The sequence below is a fragment of the Lissotriton helveticus genome, chromosome 8, assembly GCF_964261635.1.
Source record: "Lissotriton helveticus chromosome 8, aLisHel1.1, whole genome shotgun sequence".
NCBI lineage: Eukaryota > Metazoa > Chordata > Amphibia > Caudata > Salamandridae > Lissotriton > Lissotriton helveticus.
Genome location: NC_136069.1, coordinates 71744498 through 71768180, shown reverse-complemented (window position 1 = coordinate 71768180; position 23683 = coordinate 71744498). Strand labels below are relative to the sequence as shown.

The 23683-nt window shown below is 47.1% G+C and overlaps 1 protein-coding gene across 3 annotated transcripts in view; it reads left to right on the top strand.

The window, feature by feature from the left end:
- NR1I2 (nuclear receptor subfamily 1 group I member 2) overlaps positions 1–23683 on the top strand; it is a 363371-nt gene that overhangs the window by 228906 nt on the left and 110782 nt on the right. For all 3 annotated transcript variants that reach the window (XM_078656650.1, XM_078656652.1, XM_078656653.1), the window contains one exon: positions 23068–23198. In XM_078656650.1, coding sequence (XP_078512776.1) covers positions 23068–23198 — 131 coding nt within the window. The remainder of the gene's footprint in view (positions 1–23067; positions 23199–23683) is intronic.

The following is a 23683-nucleotide window of genomic DNA, read 5'->3' as shown; positions in this document are numbered from 1 at the left end:
TTTAGTTCAAAAAGAAAAAAAGGAATTAAGATTAGCTCAAATATCAGTCTATAAAACCACTTACTGGAAAGGCAGGTCAACCGTTGATATCGAAGGCCTTAGAGGGGAGCCCCAGCCCAGCCCATCCTTTCCCTTTCTCGAACGGGCTCAAACGGGCCCGCCCTTGGCCCGGGCTTCGCCCGGGCAGCACCCGCGTGCGTCCCGCGCTGCGGGAGCCCTGTCTCCCTTTTGAGCACCTCCCAGTGCTCGCGGTGCAGGGCGTGCGCGCCGCACAAAATTCTGGGGGATGTAGTTTCTGGGCAATAGGGCGTGCAGCAATGGCGGGTCCCATGCGCCTCGTGCCTGCCAGCAAGTCCGCAAAAGAAGACCGGGTCAAATGTCCAGGTTGAATGTCCCGCCTGGTCAGCAGCATGAAGAGAGCAGTCCCCAGTCCAGCAGCCGGTAAGTTTTGCAGAGAGCTATATAGACTGACTTTTCTCGGAACATGCACCAGTCCAGATCTTCCCTCCACTTTTCTATTCTAGGTGGTTGAAGGGCTTCCCAGTTTTGTGCTATATTCCTTTTTGCGATCATTACTGCTAATGTTGTCCATTGCTTAGTGTAGGAGGTGAGGTCTGTTGGTTCCCAAATGTTCAATAGACATCTACGTGCTTCCGGATACAGGTCGATTGTGAGAACCTCACTGAGTGTGTGGTGTATGGCATGCCAGTAGGTTTGTATGTGTTCACACTTCCATAGAATATGGATGAGTAAATCTACTTCTTAGCAACAGGGCTCATTGTGATGGACTTTCATAATGCAGTGAAACTCCCCAATTTATAATCTGTTTATAAATCTGCATCCAAAACTACCAGTACAAGCCTGACTCCATGCCACGGGCCTGTGGATGCCTTTGTTAACCTATTGCTAGTCTTCGCCATCACGTGAAACAATAATGTTTCGGGTCCATAATCCCAAGAGAGTATCCTGGGACAGCACATTTTGAAACCACACTGTGACATGGCAGCATGCAGCAGTGACCTGCTGTGGAGAATCCAGTATTTGGTTGAGGGGGTGTAAACCCTGCTCAAGCAAAAACCACAATCCCTGTCAAGATGAACCACAAAGTCACTACATTAACCTGTTCTTAACCCTATGATAGCTTGGCACAAAAGCAGTCAGGCTTAACTTAGAAGCAATGTGTAAGATATTTATGTGTTCCTCACCCAATAATAAAATGAAAATAACAAGAAAAATCACACGCCCAGTTAGAAAAAAAGAGTAAAATTAATAAATTTGATACTTGTACAGCAAAAATCCAATCAGTAAAACCGGAGTTATAATTTTTTAATGTTCTTAGTGGATCACAGCTCCAACCGTGGGCATCTGGTGCTCTAGATGGGGCAAAGTCAAAAGTTACGGCCAACTGCGATGCAACACGGTTCGGATATATGCAGTGGATTGTGCTCTATTTCGACTGACCTTCGGACGCTGAATAATTTTCACAGCAAAATCTCTGAGAAAGTAAAGTTCAGCAGGGCAAGGCAGCCGGAGGACAAAGTTGTTGTGAAGATTTCTTTCGGACTTTGTCACATTTTTGGAAGTTGAAAATATTTAGTTGGGCAAAGATTCAGGCTTTAGCCGACCAGGACTCCCTTCCACAAAGGTTCAGCTGAGCAGGATTTGCTACTGAGGATAAGAGCGTAGCAGGAGTGTTAGACTTGGCATCTTTTGGCCTGTTTCCCCTGAGTTTTTGCTTTCTGCCCTCCCGGTTTTTACTGTTTTTGCTGGCTTGGTGTTTCTGCGCACTTTTCTCACTGCTGATCAGTGGTAAAGTGCAAGTGCTCCTGTGGTAAATTGTGTTATGGATTGGTGTTTCCATGATTATTTGATTTACTTGTTAGTCCCTAGTAAAGTGCACTGAGTGTGCCAGGGCCTGTGAATCAACTGCTACTAGTGGGCTGCAGCACTGATTTTGCCACCCATGTAAGTAGCCTTAAAAGGTACCTCAGACCTGCTATTGTAGAGTCTGCACGCAGTTTGTAACTGCCATGTCGACTTGGCCAATGCACACACTTGCCTGGCCCTAACCTTCTCTTTTCTTTCATGTCAGGCACCCCTAAGGTAGGCCCAAGGTACCCCAGTGGGCAAGGTGGAGTGTATGTGAAAAGTAGGACATGCCCTGGTGTGTGTGGCATGTCCTGATAGTGAATTACAACCCATTTCGTTTTTCACTATTGCAAGACTACCTGTTCCCCATAGGACAGAATGGGCAGTTTGGTTATAACATCTTATAATCCTAACTGACCCAGGGAACATGGTAACAATACGAATTTAGTATGTCTGAACTCAGAATCTAAAGATGCATCTATTAGTGAAGGTGATTTTTAGGTCGAGCATCGAGAGACCCTCTCGTATACTTTAGTATACCTCTTGCTTACTTGAATGTGGGACAGGGGAAGTGCACGCGCTTTCCCTCGCCGATTTCACCTCGTGGGCGCGCAGGCCCAGGCCGGCGCCGTACACATCCCCTGTCCCACTTTCACTGCAAGTCAGCCTCTCGTTTAATTATCATGCCCAGACACGGCGCAATAATTCAAAACAGATGGCCTGGTGCTAGCTCTCGCGCGTGCGCCATCTTTTGTTTCCCTCTCGTGCAGGCACACCACTTGCGAGCTTGTTCTTGTCTGCCTCCCATCTCCCCTCCCTTATTGTAGCAAACCCTTGTTGGGGTGGGTGGCGCTTCGCGTACTGCAGGCTATCGCTTTGGGGTGTCCCTGACGAGTATGTATGAGGTAAATGACATGTTACACTTGTTCTAGGCATAAGGAGATAACGTGATGTGCCCAGAATCACAGGATGGTGAGCTGAAGCTCGGATTTGTGGTTCTCAAGCTTCGAGGGTGGCAGCTGAAACTGCCGGCCCCCCTCCCTCTCATGCTTCACAATGTCTGCCCTCTGACATTATGTATAGTTCTGTTCGGTGTTTTGCCGCCCGTGGCTGTATCGATAATTCTGTTCTCTTTTGCTTGCTCGCGGTCTGTGGGACTGTTTCATGTGTGTTGCTCTCTCTTTCAATATGTATTTGACACAACTACTCTTTTGTGATATTTGTTTATCATATCTGTCATATCATATCATATTTGTTTATCATATCATATTTGTTTATCTGCTGGAGTATTTCAATATCATAAGCTCCGTCCATATGCATTTGTTTTGCTGGTGCCATATGTTTTTTGAATGTATTTTCTGTATTGCATACTTGGCCCGATTGCACCGGAGCGCTTTACAAAAAACAGACCAGTTACACTTGTTCTAGGCATAACGAGATAACGTGATGTGCCCAGAATCACAGGATGGTGAGCCAAAGCCGGGATTCGTGGTTCCCCAGCTCCGAGGGCGGCAGCTGAAACTGCCGGGCCCCCTCCATCTCCTGCCTCACAATGTCTGCCCTCGTATATTATGGATAATTCTGCTCTGTGTTTTGCCGCCCGTGGTGCATCTATAATTCTGTTCTCTTTTGCTGGCGTCCTGTCTTTAATCGGAATTATATATTACTGCCTGGGTTCATTTTGCTATAGAAACTTTGGAAGCGTGCGGATTATTGGCCTCTTTCAATATGTTCTGTCAGTTTGTAACTCGACCCAACGTTACAAGTTATCATTCAACAAATGCAGCTAACACTTTGTGGTTAGCTATCAGCGCCGAAGGTGACGCACGCGCGTATGCCACCCACAGCTCGCTGACTTTCGTGCGATGAGTTTCGTGCTCTATTCGGCCTTTGGTAAAGAAAAGTGTGTTGCAATTTTTATATAGCGCCAACTCGACCGCAAAGTATTGGAGCACTTTACATAAGCACCAGTTACATTGCACAAGGACACATTAATTTGTGTAAGGCACGGGGAGATTAAGTGATTTGGCCAAAATTTCAGGGTGTTCAGCCAACGCTGAAACTCGACCCTGGTTCCCCAGCTCCAAAGTGGCAGCTCTGGCTGTTAGGCCACGTTCTATCCAGCAGGCAGCAGCTGAGTGGGTTACAGCTCATGTTGTGGTGCAGGCGTGCAAAGAGGGCTTTACGGCTAGCATCCCACCCTCCCCACTTTCATATCTCAGTTGTGGTTTTTGTTACAACCCCCAACCCTCCTTCTTTTACAGACAAGATCTCGTTCCTGCCCTTGCGTGCCTCTCTGGCTTCTTGGCTCTGCAGGTACAGGAAGTCCCACAAGCATTGGCATAGCCAAGAGGTCTCACCTTTCGGACCTTTAAGTGTTTAGCCATGCAACACTTGATGTTGTTGCACCAAGGATATTGTGCTGGATAACTAAAAACGTATAAGGTCCCAAAGGCGAGACCTATTGGCTATGCCAATGCTTGTTACATTCTGGGTTTAAAAATACCACTTTTAGAAAGTAGGTATTTTCTTGCTCCGTCATTCTCTGTGTCTCTGTTGGAATGTGGATTGCCTGTCTGGGTTTTGGATGACAGAAGGATGGGGAGCCAGAGGGGCTCCAGATAGTCTAGGTAGGTCAGGAAAGGGCTGAATAGACCTGAGCTGCGATGGGGGGAGGAGATTTCCTTGCACCTCAAAGGGCCTGGTCTGCCTCTGACAATGCAGTCTCCACCTCCTACCAGGAAATCACACCTGAGAAGGCAGAACTGGTTTTGGCCGGGCACAGACACCCTCTACCTGCCAGATCAAAGGATTTTTGTGTAAAAATACTGGGGCCTAGACCCCTGAACTTTAGAACTCTTTTGGATCAAGAAGACGGACTAGGAAAGCTGGAGAAGCTGTGAGGAGGACCGACCACTTTGCTGTGTTGGCCTGCAGTGACTGCTTCTGTCTTGGGCAATGAAAGGACTGGACTGAACTTTCTGCAATCTGCTTTGAGTTTCTCCAAGGGCTTGAGGTAGAGCTTGCCTCCTGTTCAAGAAGTCTCAGGAACAACAAAGACTTCAAGCTCTTCTGCCTGCAGCACTGGAGACTGTAACAGAGGAAAAGCAACTTCAGGACGTCTACGACGCCGCTGCCGACTCCGTGTCCTGACGGCACCTCAGAGGGCAACGCCACAGCGCAAGCCTGGTCTCACAGATGATGCCTGCTGACATCACCGAGTCGCTGCTCACTCCGCGACCTGTGGGCACCGCACTCTGCACCGCCTCACGACAATGCCTTGGCACTGCAGAGGGCACCTCCGCTACGCAACCCTGGTGTAGCATTTTCACTTCATTCATATCTGTACTGTTTCCCTTTTAAGATTATTTATATTGTGTTTCCCTTTTAAGATGCTGTTCATTTGTTCTGTGCACATGCATGTGTCAGAAGATTCACTATTGGAATTGTTTATCTGTAAATGTGTTGTACTGGCATTATTCTGCTGGGACTTGAAGAAGAGAGTACTGTGCTGTTACCATTAAACCAGTACCAACTATCCTTGGATTATTTGAGTTATTTATCTTTATTTGCTACACCTGATCTCACCGACGCCGCCTGCTGATGCCGCCACCGAGCCGTTGCTCGTACTGCGACCTGTGGGCACCACACTCCGCACCACCTTGCTTCACAACGACGCCTTGGCCTCCCTGACACCGCCGCTCCACGCCAAAATCGACGCTGCTGCTTGCACCGTGGTTCGAGGGTAACGCTCGTAAAGTTCCACAACACACCGCCCTCATCCCGCACAGCAGCCTTGGCCTACCGAAGCCGGTGACATCGACTCCAGTTCGTCAGCCGACAACAGCGCTTTAGCAACGATGACACTGCTGCTTCCATCGTGACCTGCTAGTACCGTGACGAGCACCGCCTTCACCGCGACCCTGGTCTCACCGATGACGCCATCGGACGCCGCCACAGAGCCGCTGCTCGCACCGCGACCTGAGGGTACCGCACGCTGCACTTCGCACCGCAGCACCCGACGCCCGCTGACGCTGCCGCTCCTGACTTCAACAGAGAGGAGATCGACCTGCAACGCGTTTGACTTAGAGTGCCCGACAACTCCTGCACCGACGCTTGCGGACTCGGTGTTTTTGAAAGCTCAACGTGAGGTCGCAGACGCCCTGCATTTCTAAAAGGTACTGTTTGCGGGTCTTCCCGACACCGTAGTTGGCCCGCGACACTGTGGTCAGCCTAAACTGTTTGGATTTGCTTGCTCACGACGCCGCGATAGCCTCAGACGGAGCTGTCGACATCAAGGAACTGTTTTTAAAGCCTATTTTGATAATTGCTGATTTTTAAGTACTGTATTGTGAGTTTTTATTATTTTTTGGTCTTTTATATAAACATCTGATATTTTTCCAAACTGGTGTGGTGTCTTTTTGTAGTGCTTACACTGTGTTACTGTTGGTTATGCGCAAATGCTTTACACACTGCCTCTAAGATAAGCCTGACTGCTTGTGCCAAGCTACCAAGGGGGTGTGCAGGTGTTATTTTAGAAGTGTAACTGCCTTATCCTGACTAGGAAGTTCTTCTATCGGTCCTCAGGCCACTTTTTAGTGGGAAATTTTCAAAGTCCCAAGTTTTGGTTTTTGGCTGTTTGGCACATTTATCACGACTTTCAAAGGACCATTACTCATTGGGCACCACTTGGCGGGTAGGACTCACTTTAGGCAGGATCCAAGTTGGTGAAGCATGTTGTGTCCCCATTGTTCAGAATAGGAGGCCAGCCAACTAGCCCTTGGACTCACTCTGGTAGTCCTGGGTTCAAGCGACAAGGCAGGCTTCAAGCAACAGGGCAGTCTTTTGAAGGTACAAGGCAGTCCTCTGGTAGCAGAAGGGCAGTCCTCTGAGGTTCAAAGCTGTCCTTAAGCAGCAGGGCAGTCTTCTGAATTAGAATATATTCCTTCAGAGTGTCCATAGGTTCAGGAGTGTACTGAAAAGTTGTTCTGAGGGTTCACTATTTATACCTGCTACCAGCCTTTGAAGTACGAGAAACACCTAGACTTCCCCCTAGATTTAGTTTTAGAATTTCCCTCCTCTCCTGCCCAGGCTGCAAGAGGTCTAGGGTGATGGAAGAGTGGTGTCCAGATATTTTTGAGTGCTGGAGGCAGCTCATTTAAAATGTAAGTGAGGCAGGGACCAGCTCCACCCCACCCCTCCCATCCTGGCAAGATGTCCCATCCTGCCAATATCTAGCCTCCCTTTTGTCTCACCGTTTGGGAGGAAAACACAAGGCCTACTGCCACTCCATTTACAGTTATGTGACCCAGGACACAGGCTACAGGCACCCAATGGTTAGGACAAGAAAAAGCAAACTTTCGAAAAGTGACATTTTCCGAATTGTGACTTAAAATCTAACTTTACAAAGGATCTTAAATTACAAATCTTTTGAGACCAAACATGACATTTCTACCTATTCCCAAAGAAAAGTTATCACTTATTAAATGTAATAAGGTAACCCGTTGTTATCCTATTGGAGAGTAGGCTTCACAGTGAAAACTCCCAAATTAATTTTTCGTTACTACCAGGACAGGTAAAACTTAAAAGTACATATCCAACTTTTTACTTACACTGCACCCTGCCCTGTGAGCTGTTTACGGCCTACCTTAGATGTTACCTCTGTGTATTAAATAAGGAGGTTTAGGCCTGGCAAAAGATATATTTTGACAGGTTGAAGTGGCAGGTTAAAACTGCACACAGGCTGCAATGGCTGGCCAAAGACCTGCTTTAAAGGGCTACTTAAGTGGGTGCACAATAAGTGATAGGCCCACTAGTAGCATTTAATTTACAGGCCCTGGGTATACGTAGTACCACTTTACTAGGATCTTGTAAGTAAATTAAATGTGCCAATCAGATGTAGGCCAATTTTGCTATGTTTTCGGCAGAGGGCACAGAGTCCTAAAGCCATCAAAAATGTATGCAGAAAACAGGAGGGGAGAAGGCAAAAATGTTTGGGGGTTATCCTGCGGAGAGGGCAAGGTCCCACACCTGTATTTGTTTAAAATGAGAAATCGAAAACATTTCAAACAAAGTTTAACAAAGTTAAACTTTCAATGTATCGTCCTACCAGAAATCAGAGATCCAAGGATCAATTCTTGCTCCTCCCACGCCGCGTTCGTACAGTCCGATATGGCGGCCGATCCTTTTCATATCTGGGTCCTTATCATTGGAACAGACTCCTGCCTCACATTCACGTTTGTAGCGATTTTGTCTGTTTCAAAAAGCTACTTAAAACCTGGTTCTTATGATCGCGTTACTTTTCCTCCTCTTTGTTGGCGCTTCAGCACTGAGATACCCCTTCTGGGGTGATTCGTTACGTTTCACTGTTGTGAACTGCACGCCATCGTTGGTGGACTCCACAATATCACTTGGAATCACACTGGGTAAGAACCTCAACATGCAAGCTGACATCAACGTGATGGCTAAAAATGCCCGCTTTCACCTCAGCTATCTCAGAAAAATGAACCCATTCATCGAGAACCCGGACTTCCAAACTGCAGTTCAGTCCTTAGTCATATCGAGATTGGAGGACCGATGTTCTACCCTCTCAGGGCTTCCAAAAATCTCCACCGCCCCTCTAAAAGCCTGTCTTAACGCCGCAGCAAGACTCATAACAGGATCTAGGAAATTTGACCACATATCGCCACACCTGAAGGCACTCAACTGGCTACCCTATGAAGCTCGTATTCACTTAAAGATGGCTTGCATCACTCACAAGGTGTTACACCACAACACCCTCCAGTACCTATCCCAAAAACTCACCTTATCTGGAGGAAACAGACACTCTAGGAGCACAGATAATCTACTCCTGAAACCCTCACGGTTCATCAAGACAAAAACCTCCAACAGAGCATTATCTAGAGTGGTGCCAAGCATTTGGAACTCGCTTCCGCCATTTATCCGAAAAATCATCTCAACACCTCTCTTCAAAAAGGAAGCAAAATTATTCTTGATTAGCAAACTCCTCCCTTAAAATCCGCACAAACACCACGCCAGCTTACAACCTCAAACTTTCCTGTACTCTACGTCCACTGCTAATTCGAAGCTAAGACATGCACAATCTTGAACATATTCGTACTACTTAGAACAATTCTCTAATCTGCTTTTATCCCCCCCGATCTCCGTTATGCTATATTGTTACTTTGTATGTGTTGTTCTTGTATCCCATGGGTTTACTATTGGGCTATTCATACCTTGCTCACTATGTAAAGTGCTCTGATACCCTACCTTGGGTCTGGTTCACGCTATAGAAAACTCTAAATAAAAATAAATACATCAAGTTTTGGTAACATAAGTGAAAACTATAGTGGGTGCAGCTCCGGTCAGTGATGGTGCTTTGAGGACACAGTGTGAGGACAAACATTATGCTGCCTAGTTTCAGGGATTGCTATTGAATGCCTAGCCCTAGGGTGCTTACACTTAGGGCCAAGTAGCCTCTAAGTCTTCTCTATTAATCCCTTGTTCTGGAAACTGACGGATTAGTTTGATCAGTAGGAGAAAAAAACACTCACACATACGTGCACAATGCACCTGCAGTGACCTACAGCTGACAAGTTCAAATCCTGTGAAGGCTGAGTCTGCCTTTCATGCTTCCAAGGAGGGTAGGTTGAGTACTGTCAAATCTGTAATTTACAGTGGCTAGACACAGGGCTAAGTGATATGCGCTGTATGTAAATGATGTATTACTGGAAAAACTTCATTTTATTAATGGAGCGTTTTACCTTTGAGACTGCTGCAGTCACACGTGCTGAGCCTTAAGAAAGTGGTCTAACCTCATAGCTTCTGCTGCTGCCTTTAGTAGAGCTACAAAAGCATGAAATTATAGCGAGTCTTACTTGCCCTTGGCTAATAGCCAAACTTGACAACAGGTGGGGGGTCGGCGATGGAGCTTGGATAGGTGCTGGAAGGAGCGCCCTAGCTTCTCCATCCAACACACAAGAAGCACATTTTTTTAAAAATTGCCATCACTAATGGAAGACTCTATGAGAAGAAGCTGTTTGCAGATGCAAGCTGGGAGCTGTATTCGTTCAATATCTGCAGAGAGATGGCTAATCTCATGGTGACTGTCAGAATCCCAATGCTGCTTTGGGGCCACTTCAATACATGATTTGACATTTCTCCTGATTAGCATAAAGATGCAAACACATTACTTTTTCTAAAGCTGTGTTCGGCCTCACAACTTCTTTGCTGCTGCTCCTCCCTCCCACATAACTCCCTAAGCAGTTATACAAAGCTTTATAATCTGTGGCTCAAGTGATTCACAGAGGAGAAACAATGTTATTCAAAAAATTAAATAGATAACGTTTTAAGTGCCCATTCTGTTTTTCCTTACTGTCTTCCTCCTGCCTTTTGCTTCTATCTAGCATGAATTGGTCACTAGAGAGAGTGCTAGAGTGTGAGGGGTGCTGGCTGACACATTAGTCCAGTTGCTGGTCAGTTTGTCAAGTGAAGCAGTGCTGCCAATATCCAGGTACACACAAGCAGAGGTTTTGGCAGGAAAATGAAACGTTGCTACGCAGCATTCATGGGTCTCTGCTGCCATCTATTGGCAAAATGCAGGTGAAACACTATTTTTATTCTAGTGGCTTTTTTATTATCTTGGGGAATCAGTTGAATCCAAAAGTCCTATCTAAGGCTCCTTATCACACTCCACACTGGTAGTCAATTGCATCCTACACGTTGCACAGCTGCATATAGACTATCAGTATAAACAATGGAGAAAAAAAATTTAGAAGTGATGTGCTCATGAATTAAAACCAGAAATCTAGTGAAATCTGCCAGGTATGGTTAAGAACATAGGGCCATATGTATCATCAAACTATTTTGGATTTCCTAAATAGCGAATTTTAAGGAATCGCTATTTAGGAAATGCAAAACGGTATGTATGTACAAAATCCCTTTTCAATAGCGAATCCTTAGCATTCCTAATTTGCGATTAGCAAATTGCTAATCGCAAATTACCCATTCATTTCCATGGGCCAGGAGGCCCATAGGAATGAACGTGCAATTTGCGATTAGCAATTTGCTAATCGCAAATTAGGAATTTTTCCAAGGGTGCAGGGGTGTCTCAAGAACACCCTGCTGCACCCCCGAAAAAGACATTTGGGGGCATATGGCGCACATACATGCCCTAAGGGCATGTATGGGCGTCATATGGCACCTTTTGTTTTTTGGAAAAAAGCTTTTTGAAAAGAATTCGCAAATTACCACCAACTAGAAGTTGGTGGTAATTTGCGAATCCTTAATGGCATTTTTTGCATATTTTTTGTTTGATACATTGCATTTAAGGAATCGCAAAATTTGAGATTCCTTAAGTGCAATCGCAAAATAAGGAATAGCAAATTTTGCTATTCCTTATTTTGCATCAAACATGTTTGATGCATACCATTTATCTAATTAGCATTCGCAAAGGCCGACATTCGCAGAATTTCGGCCTTTTCGAATGCTAATTAGCTTGATACATATGGCCCTACGTCCCTAACTCTAACTCTGCCAGCTTAGGCTCACCTTGGCCCATCATGCCCTTGGATTTTTTTCCCCATACAGTATCGCAGCACTCTGTGGACGCAGTTGCAATCTGCAATCCATATATTTTTGTGTTACCCAGCCAGTCGGAACATAACAGATTTGTGAATCATCAGTGGACAATGGGAGAAAAAAACTCCCTTCTCGAGTCATGTCCAGTTATAATTTTAATTGGATTTGCAAATCTACAGATAAATGGTCCAAATTTCTCTATCATGTAACCCTTCACGCCCACGCTGAAACACTCTTTTTATTTTAAAGTCTGTTTATTGAAAGTAAAGCAAAAACAAAGGCCAAACAAATTGAGGACACATGTCCCTGTGAGTGATGTAGCAAAATAAGTTCACATTCCATGTTACACGGTGAAATATCATAAGAAAACAAACACACAAGGAGCATAGTCTAGACTATGCAAAATATCACCAATTCCTCCCTTGTGTAGTATGTCAAATTAGAGGAAACCAATGCATGCAGTACTCCCAGACCTTAATCAGCTTGACAGTATACCCACTTCAGGGGAGTACATAGAGAACTGGGGAACAAGAGATACTCCACAGTCCGGTTGTCCTGTGTGGTTTCATCATTGCCACAACCATAAAATCGTTGGGGACAAGTTATGCATAGCCTAATTTTTTTTATTTTATTTTTTCATTTTTTTTTTTTAAATGTTTTATTGAAACAATTAATATACAGTTACATCACTGTGAGCATATTGCAATGAGGAAGAAGTAATCCAGCCAGCATGTGCATTATATGTGAAAACAATAATAGCAGTCAGTGTTCCGGTAATTACAATCGTCACAGAACTAGGCAGTTGGCTTCAGTGGGAATAACCCCGGCACTATGACTAGATGACATTCTCTCATTACACCTCATTGTACGTGGCGTCATCTATCCCACCAGAGTACCCGGCTTACCCTGTCGTCCAGGGCGCGCCTCTGGTCGATGCCCTCCATATTGCCCACACCCTCATACTTTGTGTTACAGCGTGTTGCTCCCCAAAGAATTGACCTCTCCGGGCAGATCGGTCACTGAGATCGGTGTGGTGATGCTGCTTTCTGAGAACGCGTCTTGGCCATTGTCATATTGCAGCGGGTGAGCACGGCGTGGGCTGCCGTATGGCGTGTGTTCGTGAATGTGTCTGTCAAACATGAAAGTACAGCGCTGTCAACTGGGGGGCAACAGCCTGTGAAACCAACCTCCAAACCGAAGGAGGAAGTATAAGAGATATCGGGTATGGTGTGAACATTAATTCGAGGGGAAGGGGGTGCTGCATTACGGTTCCGATTGTCTATGTCTCGTGGCCAGGTATCGCGCCTATGCGGGGTGGGAATGTTTTGCATATGTGAGTCGGTGTATGTGGATGAGCTGCGGGGGCGTCCAGTGTTGGGGTGATGCAGCTTTGTATAAGTCGGTCGCATGGTCGGTCGACCCCAGAGGGGGGGGGGGGGAGAAGAGAAATGGGGGGGGGTGGGTTGGAGGGAACGGTGGGTGGAGGGGGGAGGAGCGAGGCTAGTTTGTGACTCCGTGCCCTATGTGTGTGTTTGTACCAATCGCCTTGGTGTTACCACGTGTCTCTCCCCACCTATGTTCTTTCGCGCCATAAGGGGGTCGCCCTACTTATGTTATACCCTGCTCCTGACATGCCTTGCTGAAGGCCTGTAGGATATCGTCCCAGATCTGCGCAATTGGGATAGCTCTCCGTCCCGCAGTCTCCTCTCTACGGAGGACCGTGCCTTCTGCTGTCGCCCAGTAGGTGAGAGAGGCACACCAGTGTTTCGTCTGCGGTGGATTTGCGTCCTTCCAATGTCGCGTTATGAGTCGTTTGGCGGTTATCAGTCCCAGATCCCAGAACCTGGCATGGGCTTTGGTTTGCTTCGTCCTCTTGAACAAGCCTAGCACGCAGGTTTCCCAAGCGTGTCGTAGTTCTGTTCCTGCCCCCTTCGTTAACAGTGCAGTTACGTCCTGCCAGTACATTTGCAGCCTGGGACATGCCCACAGCATGTGCAGGAGGTCAGCGTTCAACAACGAGCAGCGCGGGCAGCCGGAGGTGTCTAGTGCAAAGTATCTGTTGATCTTATCGGGGGACAGATATGCCCTGTGAATGATGTAGAATTGTATGATTTTAAATCTCGAGTTGCGGGGTATGTGGCGCGGTCCTTCCAGTATTCTTTCCCACTCCTTGTCCGTCCAGTCCCTCCCTCTGTCAGTTGTCCATGTGTCTCTCAATGGTTGGAGCGTGCATGTTGTGTGTGACTGTAACGCCTGTGTCAGCCAATGTATCACGTGGGACCCATTCCCCATGATGTGGAGGTACTGCATCAGCAGGTGTGTCTGAGGTTCCTCCGTCATGTCTCCCCAGTGTCTCGTGAATTCCCGGATCATGGAGGCGTGAAGTAGAAATTGCCCCGCCGGCAAATCGGTGTCCTCCACTAGGGTCCCAAACGGGATGAGGGTGCCTTCATTGTACAGATCCGCCATCGTTTCTATCCCCGCACGTTCCCAGCTGTCTAATAAAGTCGCAGTAATCACTCCTCCTAGCCTGGGCATGCCCTGTAGTGGGAGTGCTGGGGCGTAGGGTGTGACCTCCCGCGTGAGTCTTATTGTGCATTTGTAGCATTTAAGTGCCACCGTGAGCTGTAGTTGCGCTCCGCGAGGTGCTTTATTTAAGGGGTGGAACAGCGTTAGTGCCCGTGCATGGGTCAGGGCCGATTTTTCCGAGGCCGTATCGTTCAGATTCCTTCCCGCGAGCCAGCCCACCACCCATTGAAGCTGCGCCGCAAGATAATAAAGTTCCTGATTGGGGACCGCGAGTCCCCCCAGTAGCGTCGGGGCGTATAGTTTCTTCAGAGCCACTCTGGGTCTCCCTGTGTTCCAAATGAGCGCCCGTACCATAGTTTCCAGCTCTCTAAAAATCCGGGTGGGAACGTACACCGGTATGTTTGAGTAATAATAAAGGAGTCTCGGTAATATTATCATTTTCGTTAGAGTGACTCTGGCTGGGACATTCAGTGGGAGTGTGCCCCAGGAAGCCATTTGGGCTCGCAGGGAGGAGATAGCCCGTACCAAGTTGCCGTCCAGCACGTCTGCCGGTGACCGGTAGATGTGGATGCCTAGATATTTGAAGGCACCTGCGTGCCAGGTCAGCGTCGTTTCTCCTAGTTGCACCTCACATTCCTGCATGTCAAGGTGAAAGGGGTAAACCCCGGACTTCCCCCAATTGACTTTCAGTCCCGAGTGGGCCGTGAATTCTCATAGGGTGTCCGTGAGCCCTTGTGGTATCTGTGTGGGGTCCCGAATGTAGAGGAGCAGGTCATCAGCGTACAGCGAGACCGCGTGTGTGCCATCTATCAATGGGATGCCCCATTCTGCACCCTGCCCCCTCAGCAATTCCTCCAGTGGTTCCATCGCTAAGGAGAAGAGCAGTGGCGACAGGGGGCATCCCTGTCTTGTGCCCCGTCTGACTTGTATGGTGTCCGACAGGAGGCTCCCGATCCGGACTCGTACGCTGGGCGTTTGGTAGAGGAGGCCAACCATATCTGTGTACGCCTCTCCTAGGTCGTACTTCTGCATTACTGCCCTAAGATACGGCCATTCCACTGAATCGAATGCCTTTTCCAGATCTAGTACAAGACATCCTGACCGTGGCCAAGGCATCCTCGCATACTCCTGCACCCGAAATAGCCGGCGGATATTTTGTGATGTACTACGTGTGGGTACAAAACCGTTCTGGTCTGCATGGACCAGTGTGGGCGTATACAGGGCTAGTCTCCGGGGCAGTGTTGATGCTAATATTTTATAGTCGGTGTTCAGGAGGGCGAGTGGCCTGTATGAACCCAACAGCGTCCCGTCTTTTCCTGGTTTTAAGAGGGAGACCAGGGTGGCTTCGTTTAGGGAGGGTGGTAATGAGGAGTCTTCCATCGCTGCCTCATATACTTTGATCAGTTCAGGGATCAGGAGGTCCGGATACGCTTTGTAGAACTCCGCTGGGAGTCCGTCGGGGCCCGGGGACTTCCCATTGGAGAGCGCCGCTATGACTACTCGGAGTTCTTCAGAGGTGATGGGCGCCGCTAGATCGTCGCGTTGGACGTCTCTAAGAGTCGGTAGCGGTATTGGTCTGAGGTATTCCTCAGTGTCCGGAGCAGGGGTAGGCAGGCAAGAGCGGTATAGTTTGTCATAGTGACCAGTGAATGCGCAATGTATCTCCTGCTGAGTGTGCAGGAGCGTTCCATTGGCTCCCAGTATTTTCGTTACGGGTTTCGTCCTTTCCTCCCTGCTAATTAACCATGTTAGTAGCTTGCCTGGTTTATCTCCTCTATCGTGGGTACGCGCCGCGTGGGCTGCATAATTTAAACACCATAGCCTCTCCATTAATTTCTCATGCTCCGCCTGCGCAGACCTCAACTCTGCTCCGTCATCCCTCACTGTATCTTGTTCATGTCGTATCAACTCTGCCTCTACCCTTTGAAGGTCTTTCTCAACGCGCCGTTTAAAGTTGACCTGTGTGCCCAGGCATTGTCCCCTTATGACCACTTTGAACGCATCCCATTCTATCTGGGGGGTGGTGGCAGTGCCCGTGTTCTCCTCAAAGTAGTGCGCTATATGTGTAAACAGTGAGTCTCGGAAAGGTGCGTCCAACAGGAGATCTGGCTGCAGTCTCCAGGTGGGGACAGGAGGGTGTGTGTTCGCCCATGTGACTTCCAACATGTGGGGATTGTGGTCCGAGTGCGTCTGGCCCATGTAATATGCATCTGTTACTAACGGGAGTTAGTCTTCGGTGAGCATGTACCTGTCCAGTTGTGTGTGTAGGTTATGGGCTCCCGAATAGTATGAGTACGTCCGGGTGTTCGAATTTCGGTGTCTCCATACGTCCTGCAGGTTCCAGTGAGTGGCCCAGGCCATAAGGGCCTTCATGGCGCCCACTACTGGCGCATTGGGTAATGGTGGGAAGGAGCGGTCCAGTGTGGTGTCTAGCACACAGTTGTAGTCCCCTCCCAGTATCCAGGGGATCCCGTGCCAGTGCGATAGGGCTGTCGAAACTTTCGCAAAAAAACCCTGCTGGTCCGTGTTAGGAGCATAAAGCGACGCCAAGACTAATGGGCGTCCATCCAGGCGTCCCTTCACAGCAACCAGCCTCCCCTCTACGTCTATGTAAGAGTCTTCAATGTCAAACGGGGTCCCCGGTCTCATCCATATTAACACACCCCGTGCATAGGAGGAAAACCCTGTCGCATACAAATGTCCTCGCCACCGTCTTCGTAGTGTGTGTACCTCTGGTGTTGTCAAGTGTGTCTCCTGCAAGAGTGCTATTTGGACCTTATGTCTCTTCAGGTATGAGTAGATCATGTACCTACGCGAGGGTGTGTGTATACCACGCACATTCCAAGTGCAGATCTTATCCGCAGCCATCACAGTTTATCAGCAGGGCCCCATCCACCCTCCCCCCAGCCACATACACCTCCCTGGAGAGCCTCTCACCGCCCATCACAACAACATTTCCACGCATACCTGCAGGGCATAATAATGAGTACAATGAAATCGCCACTAGCCTGTGGATGCAGCATATTCCAAAAGAAGGGAGAAGGGAGAAGGGGGAACATGAACTGGGGATAATACCATAAGGTCGGCTGCTGAACGTGCAGTTGTCCAAACACTCTACTGAGATAGTCAACGTTCAAGTCTGGGGGGTTGCTGCCCATCACGCAGGGCGAAGGAGATACAACCTTCAAGCAGAGCATGGGTGCGTGCGTAGTCACACATGGGGGAAGTGTGTGTGTGTGTTCCTGGCTGGCCACTCAGTGGGCCCCGCCGTAGACACTGCAGTGTGTCCATTAAGTCGCGCGGGACCACTTGTGCCAGTCCTCAGAGTGCAACGGCGACCCGGGTCCGCCGAGAGGGACCGGTCCGGGGGGCCTCCGCTGTAGCAAGACCAATTAAGAGTGGGTACCTGAGGCCGTCTATTCGTTGACAGCCAGCGCCCTGCATGTCTCAGTGTCTACTCACTGCGTCTCAGGCGTGTGTATCAGCGGGGACGGTCTGGTCCATCGATCTCCTCCCGTGTGGGCAATCAGTGCCTTGTGACTGTCTCCTTCCAGCACTCCGCTCTTTCCGTTCAGATAATGGTGGGAAGGGGAACGGAAGGATTTGTGGAGCGATGGGGAGGGGACGCCAGGGCGCGCCATTCTGTTAGCCGAACAGGTCCGACGTCTGCGGTGTGATGTCAGGCAAGTCTCCCGAAACTTGTGAGTCTGGTATTCCGTAGATCGCCTCGTCGTCGCTCAATAATGCTCTGGGGCTGGTGCTAGAGCATGTAGGGTGGAGGAAACGTGAGCACAGTTATGTAGCCAGAAACACAACTTTGGCAGAACTTGAGGTAAGTATTAAAGGTATATACTATGGGTGTGGTAGGTCAGCTTTGTTCCAGCTGCCACAAAATTGGGCAGGTAGTTGCGATTCAGCTTTAGTGTTTCAGAAGATCCGTCACACTGCCAAAATAGACTGGACGCCTATAGTAGCAAACATAATTTTAAGCAGATAAGTGACATTTTTGGAGCTTTTATCCCTGTAGTGGGAGTGGTGTTAAATGATGCAAAGATTAGGAAACTGTCGACCCTTGTTGACAGGCCGGCAACAAATACAGCAGGAGCACTAACTGTAATTAACAAGGAGATGCTTGTAATGAGGACGCTGATCATTCAGAACAGTCTTGTGCTGGGCATGCTGCTTGCAAAAGAAGCGATGTCAAAGGGATGATGGACGGAGCATTTGAGCAAATCAAACAATCTCCCCCAGTCAACTGATCTGGGTTTAATCCATCATCCTTCTTTATCTCACTCCACCACCCCAGTTCAGACATGGCCATATGCAAATCAGTCTGACCCTGTGCCTCATGGGAACAGTCCAGCCCGAACTGCCAAGCCATGTCTTCCCTGGACCGGAAACAAGCATCCTGGGACCGGTTTCTGGCTAATCAGCTGTCATCAGCCAGGCTAGCTTGAATCCAGTGGCAAAGTGAGCAAAAGAAGGGCAGAGTCTGTATGGCAAACCATGCCAGAGTGCTGCACATACATCCCAAACATAGCTACATTGTCAACATTAAGTATGAGATAACGGAGCTGGAGGAATCTGGTGCTTGGGAAGGATTAAGTGTCAACTTTGGATCGTTTGCACAGGAATTTGCTAAGATTGGTCAGTGGCTGTGAAGCCTGGGTGGAGGCAACTTAAAACTGCTTCCAACTCCTCTATTGGCCGTACTAAGTTGTGTGGTCTGTGTGCTTTTCTTCCTAAAACTCTGCAAACACATTTCATCAAGTGGTGGGTTATTCTGTGGCAAAAATAAGCTTTCAGCAAGAAGTGGATGAAAAAGGAAACTAGTGGACCTTAAACTTGAGGAGATACAGAGCAAACTTTCATGCGGTTGGAAATATCTAAGAAGAAAAATCCCTGATTGTTGAATAATGTGTTGTAATAAAATGGCACGATGAATGTGATGATTTAAAAATAATCAGGGAGTTGTTTTTTTAATATTGCTTTCCAAAATGTGTACAAAATAAATGAGAAAACTGCGCTTGGCCTAACTTGCGGTAACTTTGCCTTTCTGTCCATTTCGACTGTGATACCGCGGTACACCCTGCAATCATTTCACTGCTCGCATTCGGTATACCAAAGGATCTGTTAGACTTGTTATGAAAAGACTTGGGATTTTTCCAAGTGCGCGGGATGAGACTGTACCTTTCGAAGGACAACTTAACGGGTCCAGACTGGATAACATACATGTAACAAAATCATGCTTAATGTGAACACCTGAGCTCAATATACTAGAATGGTGAGAGAATCACCTAATGTATTTAATAGTAAATGTTTCTTTCTCATTGGTTGAAAGCTTGTGAATCATGTAGTGAATTTATGAAACCCTTTGTCTAAAGTCATATAAAGGGGATTCCCTCTACCCACCATTCCAAAGGTGGATCTGTTCTGGTTTTACTAGACCCCTTGAGCTCTTTGATTGCTAATTATTGTTCAGTCTCTTAGCTATGCTTTAAATTCATGGATCAGCTCATGCATCTCCGTAACTGACTTACTTTAAGTACATTTTTTAACCTTGTCTGTCATTTTTATTCAGAGATGCTTTCCGCAATCTCAAATTTAGGAATTTAACTAGAAGAAAAACTTGTCCAGCGGTGAGCACCAGAGTCCGAAAGGGACTTCACCGCTCCTGGCTCGCATTGGCAAAGTAAACCTGATCCGACAGATCAGCAAGCAGAGATCAAAGACAAACCGTATCACAAATATCACAGCACTTATTAATTAACTGATGAATGACTAATTGATCTAACATGATATTCTAGGGTCTGCATGTGGGTGTCACATACTACAGAAGAACAGGGATCAACATAACCGGTGTTAGACTAAAAATGAGTCCTTCCAGAGAAGGAGTGAGCTTGTTAACAGGGATTTCAGAGACCTTGGAAGCTGAATTTGACAATCTGCTGACACCCACATAACATTTATTGGCACTGAGAGAAAGCAGATTGTTGCCCTTTGGTTTGGTATTAAAGCCTCTTCGTCATCTTGTGTGGATGGTTTGAGGTTGTCATCAGCCAGGACACTCAGTTGCAAGAGCGGAAGACAAAATTACCTAAAAGCAGATGAGCATTTCGTAAAATAATCAGGGAGGATTGAGGTCGTGACTAAAAGACAAACATTTGAAGAAAAAAAAAGGTGTATCCTTCCACTGTGAAATTAAAAGCAGAAACCTAGAATATTTTATGCAGTTTCTGAAATACAGAATGAAAAATAAGTAACCGAAGCCCAATTAAACCTCTTACTCACTAGCTGCGAACAAACATAATGGCTCAACCTCCCTTTTCCGAAGCTGTCTGCTTTTTCGAAATCTAGAGAAGCAAAATAAAGCCCCCAAATAATGAGTAAGGGGAAGTGTTCTTCCATAAAAAGGTATCCTGTATCCAGGCACAGATGACCTGTAAAAAAAACTGACGACCATTGAGATCTGTTAAGTTCTCACTTGCTGGACCACACCGCAATGGCTTGTATCCCCTCAGCACCACCACCACCAGCAGCAGCAGCAGTCTGCTCAGCTGACTCGCTGAACTGCAGCCTCCATAAGTCCCTAAATTGGACCATTCCAAAGACAATATCACCTCACAACGGCCAAGACCCAAGAAAAGGACACACGCAAGGTTTGCCAAAAGCACTGAAACGGGGCTCTTCTGAAAATGGGTTCAACCCAAGACCAGTTGTGCCTCACCAAGAGGTGATTTGTCCACATCTAGAGACACTACAACCATGAAGGTGAGCTAAACCCTGTTCACTCCCACCAAAACGAGGCTCCGCTCACCCACACAAAGTACAACAATGGCTAACTATAGGTAGCCAAGGCTTAGATTGCCTATATCCGGTCAAGCACATTATTATTGGATTTTTATATAGCGCATAGCTACTCAAGAGTGGCCCAGCGCTTGCTCTGCTTCAGAAGAGACGGAGACAAGTTAATACAAAAACAAGGTACAATATGATTGAGGACTTCAATAGTCAAGTACTACGCATAACCAATTAAAAAAATGTAAAGAAAAGTGAAAACAAAGTTTTCAAAATGTGAAAATGTCATCACGATAAAGGAAGCTTAAAATGGTTGACTAGATGCAAGAGTCGATGTGACAGTAAAACAAGCTTTGCAAAGCCAATAAATCTTAATGCCTCCTTTTTGCCGGCGCTTATACTAGTGCTGCTCCAGGTCAGAATTTGTTCATTCTAGACTCTGTTTGCAGTACGTGTGCTGCAACCATGAATCAAGATAAGGATAACAACTTAATTGTTAGCCTCCAATTTCAAAGTCCTCCTCACGTTTACAGAGTTTTTTAAAACTTTGATTTGTTCTTTCTTTACATGTGCTTTATTAATTTGCTAATATTTAATTTTATTAACAGTTGCGGGCGGTGGCTCTTCGGACCACAGATTGAGAACCACAGGTCAGGGGTTCAGACATTTTTTACCTGCACCCAAGGAGAGGGACATACTTGCCCTCTTGGTGAATTCTGTCAGTCTCCTGTAACTGTCTCCCTCACTTCTCTATTTGAGTAAATGGTGTATAAATCCATATGTTTATCAGACCTTGTGGCTTTCATAAAATGATGGCTCTCTCGTGAGGGTCAATCCCAGAAGATCTGATCTCTGAAGGAAGTAGCCCACATTAATATTCCTGAGAGATCCCATTAATGTTATTAAGATATTTGGCTTGGGTAAGTCCAATACACAACTAGCCGCTTTGGTTACTTCCACCTTGCATGCCCTCCATTCTAGATGGCGCGATGTCAGGCTTGAGTCTATATAAACAGTATTTCTCATACAGAGGGGACCTGCATAGACTGTTTTGCCGGCTGCAGGAAAATTGATATATTTATTTAAATATAACCCCAACCATCTAGACAGCTGAGTCTTCAGTAAATTGCCATTGATCAGGGATCACAATAGGCACAGGGGTCCTGGCTCCCTGTTTGCCAGGAATTCTCAGGATTTTTATTTGAGCGGGTATTTTTAACAACAACCCTGCCAAAAGTATTGCATGCTCCTACTGTCGGGGCAAAAGCCGCTTCTGTGGCTTTTCCATGCAGCTTCTGTAAAGTTTGGGCTGCCGCACTTCAGAATCTCTCTGCTGGAATCTACATGTTCACTCCTAAGTTTTAATTTTCTTGGGGAATTTCCTACTCATGGTGAGTAAAGTGGGGTCCGCATGCGATAAGTAGGAGGTACTCACAGTAGTGACTCTTGAACTCCTAGTTGTTCAGTTGTCTTTTCTATAACTGACCCGGGCGCCCTCTGCATTCGAAGAATGTGTAACATCTGGATAGAAGGAAAGTGAAAAAGAAGTGTGTAATTGTCCCCATGGAGTTGGGGCAGCATTCATTATCCTCTGATGACTGTTTGATTGTAATGGAACACATGTTCATATCATTTCTCCAAATAAGAGTTCATGAATAACTTGTACATCTTTGTTTGAGTCCCCTTTTTTGAGTGGAAAGAGTGAGGTGGCCAGAAGGGTAGGATGATATTTTCTTTGGATCTGGGATGGCTATGATTGGAGGGACAGATGCTCCCAACTCTGAGAGCAAAACTATTTAGCATTCCTGTGGAAGGAGGAGCATCTGTTGGCCTCAGGTCTGTGCTTCACTTGCACCTATACATATTTTCTTACTCCATGTCTGAAGGAGACAGAATGTAGCTTATCAAGGGGGATCAAGGGTTCAACCTGCACTTCATCCCTTAAACTCTGGGTTCTTGGACAATTGATAATGACGCTTGTACCTTCATCACAGGATGTCCATTCTGTATTTCCGGTTATGGATTAACCCCTTCCATGCTGGTGACGAACCCCAGCCGTCACGCTCCACGGTGCTCGTGTGCTGATGACGGCTGGGGTTCGTCACGGCCCCGCCCTGTTCGTGCGGTTGCCGCACACAGGGGGAATCGCGGCCGCACGGAAGGGGTTAATTCAGAAACACTGTAAAGTTCTAATTTTTTTTTTTACAAAACAGGAGAACTACTCTGTTATGACACTGTACTGAAATCTTTGTAAAACCAGGCTTCTATTTACTTTTTGTTTTTGTTTTGTAGACGTGCCATGAAACGGAGCATTCACTTGAGCTGTCCCTTTCAGAGATCCTGCGTCATCACCAAAAACAACCGCCGGCAGTGCCAGGCGTGCCGTCTGAGGAAGTGCCTGGACATTGGAATGCGGAAGGAGTGTAAGTGTCTTCTCTGAAGACCGTGGGCGTGCGGAGTGAGGTTTGCATAGGATGTTCAGACGGGTCCCTGGTCAATTCTTCGCCATCTGTAAAGTGGGCGGGAGCGGGTCAGGAGGAATGGCCCGCACTGGTCTGAGCTATCAGGGATTTGAGTGGACATTCCTTCCTGGGGATGCTGGTGTTTGGATGGGGTCTACATGGAAATTCCTTTCTGAGAACCTCGGTGTGTGATTGGAAGTCTTCAGCAAACTTTATTTTGGTAACATTGTGCAACCACTGTATCGGAATCCAAACCTAGAAATGTTGGTTAACTTTTCACTAGGTTCATTTTATACGTGTTATATGCAGAGATGGAGGAGGAGTGTGGCTCAATGGTTAGAGCGGCAGACCCTGATGCAGAGTTCTGGCCAGGGACCAGGGTTCGATTCCCGCCTCGGCAGGGTCTCGGGCTCAATTTCCTCGGACCTGTTAATTCTCGCCTCGGT